Here is a 16,556-nt window from a genome sequence, read left to right on the forward strand (position 1 = left end):
GATTGCGCTTTGAGTACTGAGAAAAGCGCTATATAAATGTAATGAATTATTACTTATGTACATGGGACTTCTCAGTTTTTTTATTTTTAATACATTTGCAAAAACCTCAAGTAAACTTCTATCACGTTGTCATTATGGGGTGTTGTGTGTAGAATTCTGAGGAAAAAAATGAATTTAATCCTTTTGGAATAAGGCTGTAACATAACAAAATGTGGAAAAAGTGAAGCGCTGGGAATACTTTCCGGATGCACTGTATATTCTCCAATTATATTTTGATGTGTTATCGTGCAAAAATGTAGCTGAATACTGTAATGATAAAATCCGGTGTATGTTAACATTATTTTTTATTAAACTCACGCACACCCGTAAGGCCGCCTCAGTCTTTTTATATATGTGCTATTATAATTGTGTTGTCATTTCTATGAGAAAAGGGAAATGGAGAAATGCAAACCTTAATCGTTTATGTCAGAACAAATCACGGGCGGACACAATTAAACATCCACAATGGCCTTTAGCGCACACGTCCGTGTCAGTCTGGGTTTGTATTTCTTGCATGTTTAATTTTATTTTTTCTTCCCATTTTAGGCAGAAGCCGCGGTTATTCTTCTCTCCGTTAACCGATAGGATTTAACAGGCTAACATGGACACCTCGTGCCGATCTGCATCCTAAAGATAAAATCAATCAAGGAAAAGAAGTTGTTTAAATAAACGCAGGGAGCGGGCGCTGCGATTTCCTGACACATTGGACAGGAGAGTAAAGAGTTGTCCTCTCTTGGCGGGGCTGCCATCCCGCCCCCTTCCGGAGGTCCCGGTGGTCACACAGACTCCAGATCCCACCGTCAGTATTTCTCAGTATCGGGGGCTGCGAAGCGAAGCACAGCACATCATGTACAAGGGCGAATACAGCGGCGTCAAGTACGGCATGGACTCTTCGTCCAAGAGCAAAGACTGCGGCTACTACGTGAAGTACTTCTTTGTCTTCTCGTCTCTCATCCAGTTCCTCATCATCTTGGGGCTCGTCCTCTTCATGCTCTACGGGACCGACAACAAGATGCAGGGGGACCGACTGACCGAGCTGGAGGAGAAATCCTCTCAACTGTTCTCCAGAGTTATAGTGCTGGACAACGAAAAGCAAAACCTGACGACTCGTCTCAACCAGACCCAGAAGGAGAAGAAGGCGCTCGACGCGCAGCTGGTCCACGCGCGCGGGCTCATCACCAACTCCAGCAAGATGATGGGCACCATATCTCGCGACCTGGTAAGGGGCAGGGGGCCGACCGGGCGGATGGGCAGTTAGGAGAAGAGTCGGCAGCAGTCAAAGCACTTCATTGAGTGGGGAGCGCAGACTTGGGGTACCTGCGGTGTGGTAACGTGTTAAAAGAACTTAAAGGGCCGGACACGAGTACGGGGGCCAGCGGCGATGAAGAAGAGCAGAAGCCAGACACGTGTGATTGATTGATATAGACAGACATGCAAGGCAATATAAAACAGATAGATGGATAGATATGAAAGGCTCCGTATAAGATTAGACATTGAAAGGCACTATACAGTATAGTCGATATATAGAAACGAAATTCATAATAAGTAGATAGATGTGAAAGGCACTATGTAATAGACAGATATCTATATGAAAAGCACTTTACAACAGACAGGCATGATTTGGATTATATAACATTAGACATGAACTGCACGATATAATAGAACAATACGAAATACACAATATAGTAAGTTGATAATAGTAAAATAATAATAATACATTTTATTTATATAATGCTTTTCCCATGCTCAAGATAGATAGCCAAATATGAAATGCATTATATATAGGTATAAAAACCACTATAAAATAGACATGAAATGCACGATATAATGTATAGATATGAAAGACATTATATAATAGATAAATATGAAAGGTACTATATACTAGTCATGAAATGCACCATAACAGATAGACATGAAAGGCACTATATAGTAGATAGATATGAAAGGGATTATATAATAGACATGAAACGCATGATATAATAGACCTGAAAGGCATTTTAGCAAGTAGACAGACAGATATGTAAGGCGCTATATAACAGACATAAAATTCACCATATAGCGCCTTACTGTCTACTTGCTAAAATGCCTTTCAGATCATTATATCATGCATTTCATGTCTGTTATATATTATTATTATTTAGTAGATGGATATATGAAAGGTACTATATAACATATCGACATGACTGTATAACAAATAGATATGAATGGCATTATATAGTAGATAGATATGAAAGGGATTATATAATAAACATGAAATGCATGATATAATAGATCTGAAAGACACTTTAGCAAGTAGACAGACAAATATGTAAGGCGCTATATACTAGTCATGAAATGCACTGTATAAACAGATAGACATGAAAGGCACTATATAGTAGATAGATATGAAAGGGATTATATAATAGACATGAAACGCATGATATAATAGACCTGAAAGGCATTTTAGCAAGTAGACAGACAGATATGTAAGGCGCTATATAACAGACATAAAATTCACCATATAGCGCCTTACTGTCTACTTGCTAAAATGCCTTTCAGATCTATTATATCATGCATTTCATGTTTGTTATATATTATTATTATTTAGTAGATGGATATATGAAAGGTACTATATAACATATCGACATGACTGTATAACAAATAGATATGAATGGCATTATATAGTAGATAGATATGAAAGGGATTATATAATAAACATGAAATGCATGATATAATAGATCTGAAAGACACTTTAGCAAGTAGACAGACAAATATGTAAGGTGCTATATACTAGTCATGAAATGCACTGTATAAACAGATAGACATGAAAGGCACTATATAGTAGATAGATATGAAAGGGATTATATAATAGACATGAAATGCATGATATATATAGAGCTGAAAGAAATTTTAGCAAGTAGACGTAAAATGCACCATATAGCGCCTTGCGTTGATCGCGTTTTTCTTGCTCTATGAACGGATGCTCTAATGTTACAGCCATTACAAGATCCATCCATCATACAACCCGCTATATGCTAACTACAGGGTCACGGGGGTTTGCTGGAGCCAAACACAGGGCGCAAGGCAGGAAAAAAACCCGGGCAGGGCGCGTACACACACACGCGGGACAATTTAGGATCACCAATACACCTAACCTGCAGGTCTCTGGGAGGAAACCCACGCAGACACGGGGAGAACATGCAAACTCCACACAGGGAGGACCCGGGAAGCGAGCCCGGGTTTCATAAATGCGAGGCAGCAGTGCTACCCACTGCGCCACCGTGCCGCCCGCCATTACACGCTAATATTCTGAACTTTTTTGAAAAGAGTTCACCAAAGTCAGCTACTGAAGTTCAAAGATTATGCGTGCCCTTGTGATGTTAAAGACGGGTGCGATCTGCGTGCTCCTAAGTAAACACAAACACACACACACACACACACACACACACACACACACACACACACACACACACACACACACACACACATCCATCTGTTTTCTTAACTCGATTATCCAGAGCAGGGTGGTATATTTACCACACTTAAAAATAAAGGTGCCAGGGACGTTGTTCAGAACCATTTTGGTAACCCAGAGACCCACCCGTGTACATGAAGGTCCCAGAAAGAATCTTTACTTACTTAGATCTGTAACGGGCTCTAGAAATAATAAGAACAGATGATAACACATCTGTGAAATACCAGTGGCTCCTGATTTTAAAAGGACTGTTGCATTCAATAACAGGCCGAGTTCAGATTTTCTTGATATGAGGAGGACCACTAGACATTTAAAGATTTCAGTTTTGTTGTTGTATTAAGAGCCTAAGTTCAAGGAGCCAATGTCACATCCAAAGACCCCTTCTCAGAATTAAATGTGCTCTTTAACAAGCAATAGCTCCACACAACTCAGTAAAGCGCCATTAGAGAACCCCATACACACCATAACCTCAATTCCAATTCCGGGACGAGGTGGGCCCCTGCCCATCCCTGCAGAACACTGCCCTGAACGGAGCGTTAGTCCACCACAAAGTCCACTTAAGAACCCCCCCCCCCCAACACACACAAACACACAAAAAGTTTGGGTTCTCCCGTTATCCTGAGCCTGCATGTGTTTGCGGATCTGTAAGGAAACCCGCCTGGCACGAGGACCCGAGTTCTCTTGCAGTTCAACAATTTAGCGTCGCCAGTCCACCTAACCTGCACGTCTTTGGACTGTTTGGGGGGAAACCGGAGCACCTGGAGGAAACCCACACAAACGGGGTACATGGGATGCGCAAAATCTGGTCTCCGGAGAGGCAGCAGCTCAGCCACTGCGTAAACAGATAGACAGACAGACAGAAATAAAAGGCACTATATAACAGATAGATGTGAAAGACACTATATGACAACAGACATCTAACATTAGTCATGACAGGCACTAAATAGTAAATAGATGTGAAAGGCACTAGGATTGTCTGCCTGTCTGTTATGAAATGCACCATAACACATGGACATGAAAGGCACTATAACATTAGACATGATATGCATGATATAATTAATGACACTAGATAGATAGATAGATAGATAGATAGATAGATAGATAGATAGATAGATAGATAGATAGATACTTTCATATCTAAATGGCTATCCACCTAACAAGAATGAAATGCATTATATAACAGATAGACATGAAAGGCACTATATTTGGCTCGGGGGAAATTTGCCTTGGTACAGAAGAGTTTTAAGTAAATTAACAAACCCGTACATACACACACACATTATATATATATATATATATATATATATATATATATATATATATATATATATATATATATATATATATATATATTCACGGCATTCGTAGTCTGTGTCACAATCTGATTGTATGGGTGGTTACCTACCAGGTAACGCTTGTGGTTGGCCAGCAATCTGCTAACATCCGCCACGGTGCCCTCAGTTTGTGAGGAGCAGATCACAGAATGGTTGAAATAGTTTACTGTCAAATAAATGCAAAGAGTACGTACTCTTTGCATTTATTTGACAGTAAACTATTTCAACCATATATATATATATATATATATATACACACACACACACACACACACACACATATTATGGGGTGCCAATCAGGCAAATATAATGATTTTCGGAATATATAAAGTCAGTGTTCTGAATATATAACACCAAAACCTGATTATATAAAGTCAGTGTCGGAATATATAAAATCATTCCCGAATATATAAAATTAAGACAATTCACAAATAAAATGGTCTAGTTCTATCAAATATTCTCTAATTTCCGTGCTTGTCATTTCACTCGTACTAGTAAAACGTAAACTTCGACAGAATCCACTCAGAGTAGATCGGGCTTGTGAGGTTCAACCAAAAATGCGCCCATACAAAAAGAATAAATGAATATAGTGTTCAAAATGCCAGGCACATACATCATTTTGAAAAAATTAACTGAACAGTTTTTTTTTTAAAAATATTTTTCTGAAGAAGTTTTTGTTAACTTATTTCATTACGTTGTATTAGGAACTCATTGAGTTTACTAAAAATGTGCCTGAGTCGTTTCAATCAATATAATCTGACTTTAAATTTATATATTCGGTAATGACTTTATATATTCTAACTCTGACTTTTTATATTTATGAATTACTTTATATATTCAAGTTTTGACTTTATATATTCCGACAATGACTTTATATAATCAGGCTTTGACGTTGTATATAATCAGGAATGACTTTATATATTCTAATGCTGACTTTATATATTCCGACACTGACTTTACAGGAATGACTTTATATATTCCGATGCTGACTTTTTATATTCAAGTTTTGACTTTATATATTCAGGAATGACTTTATATATTCCGACGCTGACTTTATATATTCCGAAAATCATTGTAATTGCCTGTTTGGCCCCCCATAATATGATACAGACACACGCATATATATATAGATATGTACACACAGGCACCATTACTTGTAATTTCTTTCAGCCAATGAATTTTTCAGAAGTAAGTCAAGAAAGTACTGGGGCTCCATCACTACAACAGTAACGCCTTTATTGCGCCTTACAGAGACAGCTCTCTTATCTTTAGCCAAGTCATACGTTTTCTTTTTTGAATTCGCTTTTAAAAAAAACAACAACAACAACAACAAAAACCCCCACGTATTTCTCGAGCTCCCTGTAAAAAGCTAAATTCCCCCTTCAGATAAATAAAGCGCTGTCCGTCTGTCACTCAATGGACGTTATACGCCGCCAAGTTTTCCACACGTGCGCGTCTCGTTTTGCGACCCTCAACTGCATTTCAAAGTAATTTATAAAATCGATGACTATTCACAGCGCTCATTAGAAAAATAAAGCGATTTGAAATACAAAGTCTTTTAATGAGAACAAATTACGTTTTGCCTTATAAGTATTATTTTAGGCTCCTTGACTCGAAGAAGGAGCTCGACCCCTCTACGTGTAATATTTTTTAGGGCAGAAAGAAGGGACTTAATTTTTTTACTTTACTTTGCCTTAATTAAAGTTTACAGGACATTTTTACATGTAAACATTCACATGAGTCTGAGGACCTTTAATGGCCAACACCGCTCAAGTAATATTCCATGTTCGAGTTCTTGTGTTGCAAAGTCGTATAGCGCCTTTCTGAGGCAGCTTCGGATGTGCCTTTCAGTTTCAGTTAGTGATTAGAGGACCAAGACGATCGGAATTGGTGTCTCCACATTCTCTATTCCACTTATACTTTACTTTATCGGGCACAATATCATCAGCATCGTCCTCAAGTAACACCAAACATGACAAAAACTAACGGATATTTCCGTTGTCGTTAATTTTAAAGCTTTGACTGATATCTCCGATTCATTTTAACGGTGACTTAAATGTAATTCACACGTTACCGCTAGGGTGGCGCAGTGGTAGCGCTGCTGCCTCGCAGTAAGGAGACCTGGAGTTTGCATGTTTTCCCCGTGTCTGCATGGGTTTCCTCCGGGTGCTCCGGTACCCCCCCCCCCTCCCCCCAAGACATGCAGGTTAGGTGCATTGGTCATCCTAAATTGTCCCTAGTGTGTGTGTGTGTGCGCGCCCTGCGGTTGGTTGGCGCCCTGCCCGGGGTTTGTTCCTGACTTGCGCCCTGTGTTGGCTGGGATTGGCTCCAGCAGACCCCCGTGACCCTGTAGTTAGGATATAGCGGGTTGGATAATGGACAAAGAGCTGGCCCTGGTACAACAAGTAACTAATTGACAAAAGATTATTAGCGTCCATTTATGTTAATCACTTTGACAATACACTCTTAATAATAAAGCTGCCCGAGTGGCTTTTCAGAGCGGAACCATTTAGTTCCCAAAAGACCCACCGACATGAAGGTTTTCGTCAAGATCCATTTATTTAGATCAGTAAAAGGCTCCATATAGTAAATAACCACGAAGAGATGTGAACAGACTTGTGAAATACCAATCGTTCCTGATTTTAAAAGGTTTTCTTGATCTGTTAGTGCCCTGCTAGGTAGCCTTACATTAAATATCGGTTTTTTTTTTTTTTAACATATTAGGAAGTTTTTTTAAGTACAAAGTACCAACTTCATATGCAGAGTATCCGTCCCATAATGAAATGGTGCTTTGTTAGGGAATGGAGTTATAAAGAACCACACAACCCAGGAACGAACCATAAAGTGCCATTAAAGAACCAGCATTTTAAGAGTGCGTGTTTGGTTTTCCCGTCTGTTTAAACACATCCCTCTCTTTCTGTTTACGCCTTTGATAAAATTGTAAAGTTTGCAGTTTCATTTACCCGTGAACTGCTTGCATTGCTCTGCGCCCGCACTCTTAAACTGCTCTAACAAAAATGCATTAAATTGAACAGGCGCGCTGAGGGGAATTATCGCGATAAAGAGAAGAAAATGTAGAGACTGGAGTGGAACACAACCACAAACTATAAACTGAGCCACTCCGTCCACTTGGTGTCATTTATGAAAGTAATGGACACGTGCGCTCCGGACACTGAGTCCCAGTCGTCGAAGTCGGATGCTGGGCGCAGTTTATGAAAGTAAAAGTGCGCATGCTCTGTGCTCCGAGAAGCGCGCGTTCCTTAAAGTCCGCGGTATACAGTATGCACACAAAGGGAGCGCGAGCTCCGTCTCGGCGGCCTGAGGGGAACCCTTCTCTCCATCTCAGGTTGTTGATGTCTGATAATTCAAACTACCCGCTAAGGACCACAAATGGCTTCGTCCGTCCACCCCGCCTAGGACTCCAAAATGGGCTTCGACCAGCACTGGCCACAGCAGCACTCCAGGACCGGAGTTGGAGACCCTCTGCTTCACAGAATCGTTGAGCCAATGCAGCCATTTGTCATCTTTTGCGCAGGCAATTCAAGGCCTTCAGGAGTTTTTATAATTTGTGCCATAACGTACCCAGCGAACAAGCTGACATTGGGCCAGAGTAGGCCCTGTGTGGGCAAACAAAGAGCTCCCATTGGATCACGAACCAGAAAAAAAAAGTCCATACCTTACTAGTCCATCCATCCCTTTATTATACCCACTTATCCAGGGTAGGGTATTCTGGCACCTGGAGCCAATTTAAATATATAAGCATTGAGCTCAGGTATGCAGGAACAACCCCTGGCAGCCCATCACTGAGTGAACACACACAGGGCCAATTTAGCACCACCAGCCCACCTAACCCGTATAATTCTGGATTGGGAAGGACCCAGGGCACCCAGATATTTTTAGTCAATATCAAAATAATACTTTTGGAAGTCATTCAAATTTTTTATTCTTCTACTATAAAATCAAAATCTAAACCCCGCCAACAATACTAATTCACTGTGTCACTTAGTCTGCAATGACATTAAAAAGTGGGGCACTATAGGGTAGCAATGACATTGGCCAGCGTTGCTAAACCATCACATGGCTAATGAGGGAGCCACTAAAGGACTGCCAGCCAGTTTGGGCCACTTTGCCAAGGGTCTCAATATAACAGCCTCAATACTGGGCCACACTGGGTTTTCCAAGCCCACACTTCCCATTATCTGCCCACTGTGTGAATGTTTGCTGTGCAGCCCCCATATTGGGCCAATGCTGTATTTAATTGGGTTTTCCTAAGCCCAACAATGTCAATGGTCTGCCAACTGGGGGCCACTGCTTGCATGGATGCTGGGTGAGACTTTACAGTGAATGCTAAACTTGGCCATTTTTGAAAATGCATTATGTTATGAAAAGAAGCGCTTATTGACGACTAAGAGCAGTGCCGTTTATTTATAATAAACTTTTATTTTTTATAAGGGCAATTTCGTTCTGCAGATAGTGTTATTTTTATCAGATATATAAGCTTAGTCCTGCGGTGGGTTGGCACCCTGCCCAGGATTGTTTCCTGCCTTGTGCCCTGTGTTGGCTGGGATTGGCTCAGCAGACCCCCGTGACCCTGTGTTCGGATTCAGCGGGTTGGCAAATGGTTGGATGGATAAGCTTAGTCTATTTTTATTCTAAGGGGAAATTCCTAAAGGCCGTTCTTTCCTAAGAAAAGCGTAAAAAACGGGAGGTGCTGGAAACCGGACCACCTCAGGACACGGTCGGCCAGCATCACTGAGGGCAGGGGGCCGTATTTGCGCGTTTTCTTTCTGTTTTATTCTCTACATGAGCTCGTGGTAGTTATTGAATTCAGTCTGCGTTGAATTTCATGTCGCCCTCTAAAAAATTACCCCATTTTCTCTGTGTGTAGTTCGGTCACAAGAACATAATGCATAAATGTTATGCATTATAGCAAATTTAAGGATTTGATTATAATATTTTCCGACTTTTTTGACTCAAACGGTGAACTGTCCAGTGCGTTTCTGTCTTCTACGTTTATAAAATAAAATACTGTTGCATTTTTCGCAAATGTTAACATCTCCAACACAAGCCGTCTCCCTTCGGTCATTTCTTAACAACTGGGTATTTTTAATTTCGGTCGCAATATTATATTATATATATATATATATATATTTGCAGCTGGAGATCCACAAAGGGAGAAAAAAATTAATCACGTATCATAAAGTAGTTTTTATTCCTGAGCTTTCAACTCCTATCAGGTGGTCTTCATCAGAGGATAATGCTTAGACTTACAAGAATGAAAGGCAATATATAGCAACACATTAAGTGGGGGGGGGGGGGGGTCACTAAGTCAGTATGATCAAGAGCGGGGGGGGGGGGGGGGTTGTATAGTTTATTTATTATGTACATGTTCTTCTTAAGTTAGCATATGCTGGATTTATGTCCAAGTGTCTGTTGATGGCGTTTTCATTTGATAGCCGAGACTCGGCCAACTCTCTGCCACTTTTAGTACTGGCCTTAAATTTTACTTTTACATTGTCCCAGTTGAATGTGTGTCCTGTTGATTTAGTATGTGCATAGATCAATACAGACACTTGGACATAAATCCAGCATATGCTAACTTAAGAAGAACATGTACATAATAAATAAGCTATACAAACCCCAACCCTTGATCATACTGACTTAGTCACCTCCCCGCTATGTGTTGCTATATATTGCCTTTGATTCTTGTAAGTCTAAGCATTATCCTCTGATGAAGACCCCCTGGTAGGGGTTGAAAGCTCAGGAATAAAAACTACTTTATGATACGTGATTCATTTTTTTCTCCCTTTGTGGATTTCCAGCTGCAAATATGCAAACCGTATCACAGACCTTCTCTTCCATATATATATATATATATATATACGCGCGCGCGTATATGCACATTCTTCACACATACATATTTCTGACTTTTCTGGTGCCAGACATTCTTACTGTTGTTCCGATCAATGAGGTGAATTTTCTAGAAGCGATCGATTGATTTCAAGATTACTTAATCGGTCTGTCACATGTTCCGTGAATTTTGTCAGCTGTTATTTGTTGCTATGGTTGAAGGTCGACTTAAAATGCGGTTATCCACACCTTAACCAAATCCTGCAAACGTCTAAATGCATAAACGTCTCACACCATCTTCAGTTATGGATCTCGACACTCACACACATGGCCAATCAAGAGGGTCCATATAACAAATCTATACGTCTTTGGTTTGTGGAAGGAAAAGGCCTCACACGACTGCAATGGCAAAGTTAATCGCTGCCACCCAGGCCCTGAAACAGCAGCGCTCTGTAATTGAGCATAGGCTTTTCTGAACTGCCTTATTCAAATGAGGGTAGCGGCCCCACTGAACTCAAGGTTGAGAAAATCTCTAAATAAATAAATAAATAAGGCTGGTCAAATTAAAAAAAAAAGTTAATAACAAAATGCCTTTAGCTCGAAAACCCCATGTGTTATAGAAGTGCCAATCGTAGACCATTCGGAGCTCCATGGGTTCACCAGGGCCGTTCTTAGGCATAAGCGAGCAGGGCAGTCGCCCGGGGCCCCTGAAATAAAAAGGGCCCCACCATTCGAGGTTATTTTTTTTTTTTTTAAGATCGACGCAACTTATTGACAAAAGTCAATTAACAGAGTGCTCTCGTCGGAGGAGACCATTCCGTTCCAGACCACTGGTTGCATCGTGACCGTGGGCGCGGACTTCTTCCCGTGTTTTTCTGTCGCGTATAACGCTTTCTTCCCTTTTTCTCCTTGGCATTGGCCTTATCGTACTCCGCTCGTAACTGCCTCTTATTCACGTTAGCAGTTTCGCACGTACCATATTAATATGAAACGCAGTTATCCATCCGGTGCTGCTAAACGAAAGAAAAAGGCAGACGATGTAGCCTGTATTGAGACACAAAAAGGAGCTTTGCTGAAATTTGTTGTGGCCGAAAAGGTGCATTCTCCTACTGATTCCTTTCAAAACCGACCAGCAGTAAAGCAACGAGCAACATTCACGTCACATTCCACAAGAAAATGAGCGGCCAGATGATGACGTTCAGCCAGCAGTTGCTGAGAGTGAAAATGACGAGACAATCATTGAAAATGATGTTCACTGTGTTGACTGGAACGATCCAAGCATGTGGCCCTCATCCCTCACTGATTCAGAGCGAACTTTCTTGGTCAAAAAGGGTCCTTTTAGAGATGTTCTTGCAAAACCTGCAACAAACAAAGTCGTCATTGGTAGAAAAAAATGGAAAACGGTATAAAAAACACACTTTTTAATTGTGACAAACAAATAAATAAAATGCTCTAAAATGTACACAAATATGCACCACTGCACTGCACATTTTGCACACACTGGGCTTAGCTACATACAGTCATGGCCGAAATTATCGTCACCCCTGGAATTTTCCCAGAAAATGCACCATTTCTCCCAGAGAAGTATTGCAATTACAAATGTTTTGGTATTTACATGTTTAGTTCCTTTATGTGCATTGGAACAACACAAAAAAACAGAGAAAAAGGCAAATCTGACATCATGTCACGCAGAACTCCAAAAATGGGCTGGGCAAAATTATTGGCACCCTTTCAAAATTGTGTGTAAATCGTTTTATTTCAAGCATATGATACTCGTTTGAAGTCACCTGTGGCAAGAAACAGGTGCTGGCAATACAGCAATCACACCTGAAGCCAGTTACAATGGAGAAACATTGACTCAACCTTTCTGTTGTGTGTCTGAGTGTGCCACACTAACATGGAGAACAGAAAGAAGAGCAGAGAATTGTCTGAGGACTTGAGAACAAAAATTGTGGAAAAATATCAACAATCTCAAGGCTACAAGTCCATCTCCAGAGATCTTCATGTTCCTTTGTCCACTGTGCGCAACATAATCAAGAAGTTCACAACACATGGCAGTGTAGCTAATCTCCCTGGACGTGGACAGAAGAGAAAAACTGATAAAAGACCGCAATGAAGGAGAGTCCGAATGGTGGATAAACAACCCCAAACAACTTCAAAACATATTCAAGCTGTTCTGCAGACTCAGGGTGCAAAAGTGTCAGCTCGAACTATCCATCGACATCTGAACGAAATGAAACGCTATGGCAGGAGAGCCAGGAGGACCCCACTGCTGACACAGAAACATAAAAAAGCCAGACTGGAGTTTGCCAAAATATACTTGAGGAAGCCAAAATCCTTCTGGGCGAACGTCTTGTGGACAGATGAGACCAACGTAGAGCTTTTTGGTAAATCTCATCATTCTACTATTTATGGAAAACGGAATGAGGCCTACAAAGAAAAGAACACAGTACCTACAGTCAAACATGGTGGAGGTTCTAAGATGTTTTGGGGATGTTTTGCTGCCTCTGGCACTGGATGTCTTGACTGTGTGCAAGGCATCATGAAATCTGAAGACTACCAAAAGATATTGGGGCGCAATGTAGGGCCCAGTGTCAGAAAGCTGGGTCTGCGTCAGAGGTCACGGGTGTTCCAGCAGGACAATGACCCCAAACATACCTCTAAAAGCACCCAGAAATGGTTGAAGACAAAGCGCTGGAGAGTTCTGAAGTGGCCAGCATAATGAGTCCGAATCTAAATCCGATTGAACACTTATGGAGAGATCTCAAAATTGCTGTTCGGAGAAGGCGCCCTTCAAATCTGAGAAACCTTGAGCAGTTTGCAAAAGAAGAAGAGTGGTCGGAAATTCCAGTTGAGAGGTGTAACAAGCTTGTTGATGGTTATAGGAAGCGCTTGATTTCAGTTATTTTTTCCAAATATTAAGTTGAGGGTGCCAATAATTTTGTCCAGCACGGTTTTTGAGTCTTGTGTGACATGATGTCAGATTTGGCTTTTTTTCTCTGTTTTTTTGTGTTGTTCCAATGCACATAAAGGAAATAAACACGTGGATATACCAAAACATTTGTAATTGCAACAATTTTCTGGGAGAAATGGTGCATTTTCTGAGAAAATTCCAGCGGTGCCGATAATTTCGGCCATGACTGTAATTCCACGCGGTGCCCAGTGCAAACAGGTCAAATCTGGCTGAACTGTAGGTAATACTACACGCATTAGAGCCCCCACAGTCTAATTATGCCCAGGGTCCCCAACGTCCTAAGAACGGCCCTGGGTGGACGGACGTCGCCTCTCGTCATCCGTAGCAGGTAGTCCGTATTGTTAGATTTTAAAGACCTGCGAATCCCCTCGTTGTCAGGAAGGTTCGCCCCTTCAGTAGCACACTGAACACACGGACTTTAAAGAGCGCGCGCACTTTTACTAGCACAACGACCGGGGAGGGTGGGGTTTACTTTCATTAACCGGAGCGCGCGCCCCCTTGTGTACATACCTCGGTGTCCGGAGCGCGCGCCCCTTGACTTTCGTTAAATGACGCCCCTCAGATGACGGCCATGTCGCCTACTGGATTGACCGGCTCTGACTGTGACTGCCAGTTGTCATTCTAGCTGTGCTCAGTTTTTACTGCTAATTAACTCGCTTTCCCTTCATTGTGATTGACTCGTTTTAAAGATTAAGTCTTGCAATTTGATACATTTTTGTACTCAAACCAAAATCAGATGTGAAGAAAGGCAACAGATGACCAATTAAATCGGAGCCTCAAACACCAACCAGTGTCACTCCATCCAGTTTCTCAATCTGAAGCCGATTCGTGTTGTTAATTCCGTGGCTCGTTGATGCTCTCATTCTTCCACATTTCCAGAACTGGGCATTTTCTTTTTTTTCTAAGAGCGCCATGAAGTGGTTCTGTGGTCCTGAGTAGATCAGCGTTACTGAGACCTTCACCTTTCTTTATTTTCAGATGTTGCTTGGTGGATAGGAGTTGTTGGTCATGTGGTGGCTCGTTTTGTAGCCTATCTCATTATTGTTTGGCTGCTAATTCAGGGAAAAAGAAATGACTAAGGGGGTCTGAGTCTTTAATAGCAAGCCAATTCAAATTAAGGCACAATAAAGTTTAATTAGCTGCAAAAACGGTCGCTAATTAAAAAATGGATAAGAATGAAAACCTGTAACCACAGTAGCGCTTCAAGACCGGAGCTGAAGACCCCTGCTGTAAAGAAAACAGCGAGTTCCTATAATGTAAATGGCGATGAAGAGATTAGTCCTGACCAACAGTCCAGCGTCTAAATTCCAGTTAGAAGTTTGTATTGAGTTTGCCCGTCCTCCCCTTAAGTGCTACGTGAATCACCAACTCTGAATTGCGGACTGTGCATTAACGGTTTCCCCTGCACAGGGTTGTTTCGTGCCTTGCCACTGTAGAAGCAGTTTCTAATGTTTGTAATGCACCATCTGTTGGAGAGCAGAGGTATGGAAGCCGGACTGAAACACAGACACATGTCCTTTTATTAAGGTGGATGGTACAGAATTCATAAAATCAGTGCTAATGTTTGCGATGCACCATCTGTTGGAGAGCACAGACACAGCAACCAGAAAGACACACAGACAGACACTTGTCCTATTATTAAAGTGTATGATACAGGGGTCATAAAAGCGATGCTAATGTTTGTGATGCACCATCTGTTGGAGAGCACAGACACAGCAACCAGAAAGACACACAGACAGACACTTGTCCTATTATTAAAGTGTATGATACAGGGGTCATAAAAGCGATGCTAATGTTTGTGATGCACCATCTGTTGGAGAGCACAGACACAGCAACCAGAAAGACACAGACACTTGTCCTTTTATTAAGATGGATGGTACAGGATTCATAAAATCAGTGCTAATGTTTGTGATGTGCCATCTGTTGGAGAGCACAGACACAGCAACCAGAAAGACACACAGACAGACACTTGTCCTATTATTAAAGTGTATGATACAGTGGTGCTAATGTTTGTGATGCACCATCTGTTGGAGAGCAGAGACAGAAGCTGGACTGAAACACAAACACTTGTCCTTTTAGTAAGCTGGATAGTACAGAATTCATATTGGAGAGCAGAGACATTGCAACCAGACAGACACACAGACAGACACTTGTCCTATTATTAAAGTGTATGATACAGGGGTCATGAAAGCAATGTTAATATTTGTGATGCACCATCTGTTGGAGAGCACAGAAACAGCAACCAGAAAGACACAGACACTTGTCCTTTTATTAAGGTGTATGGTAGAGAATTCATAAAATCACTGCTAATATTTGTGATGTGCCATCTGTTGGAAAGCACAGACACAGCAAACAAAAAGACACAGACACTTGTCCTTTTATTAAGGTGTATGGTAGAGAATTCATAAAATCACTGCTAATGTTTGTGATGTGCCATCTGTTGGAAAGCACAGACACAGCAACCAAAAAGACACAGACACTTGTCCTTTTATTAAGGTGTATGGTAGAGAATTCATAAAATCACTGCTAATGTTTGTGATGTGCCATCTGTTGGAAAGCACAGACACAGCAACCAAAAAGACACAGACATTTGTCCTTTTATTAAGGTGGCTGGCACAGAATTTGTAAAAGCAGTGCTAATGTTTGTGGTGCACCGCCTGTTGGAGAGGTGGCGCAATGGTAGTGCTGCTGCTTTGCAGTAAGGAGACTGTGGAAGATTGTGGGTTCGCTTCCCGGTTCCTCCCTGTGTGGATAGCGTTTTGAGTACTGAGAAAAGCGCTATATAAATGTAATGAATTATTATTATTATTAGAAGCTGGACTGAAACACAAACACTTGTCCTTTTGGTAAGGTGGATGGTACAGAATTCATTTTGGAGAACAGAGACATTGCAACCAGACAGACA

The 16,556-nt window shown here is 41.3% G+C and overlaps 1 protein-coding gene across 1 annotated transcript in view; it reads left to right on the plus strand.

The window, feature by feature from the left end:
- Window positions 1–600: 600 nt before the first annotated feature.
- The window catches only part of plvapb (plasmalemma vesicle associated protein b), a 54,349-nt gene continuing 38,393 nt past the window's right edge, over window positions 601–16,556 (plus strand). Inside the window, exon 1 of the mRNA XM_028816568.2 lies at window positions 601–1,258. Within this exon, the coding sequence (XP_028672401.1) occupies window positions 887–1,258 (372 nt within the window). The 5' untranslated portion in view covers window positions 601–886. The remainder of the gene's footprint in view (window positions 1,259–16,556) is intronic.

This window comes from Erpetoichthys calabaricus, chromosome 12 (genome assembly GCF_900747795.2).
Source record: "Erpetoichthys calabaricus chromosome 12, fErpCal1.3, whole genome shotgun sequence".
Taxonomy (NCBI): domain Eukaryota; kingdom Metazoa; phylum Chordata; class Cladistia; order Polypteriformes; family Polypteridae; genus Erpetoichthys; species Erpetoichthys calabaricus.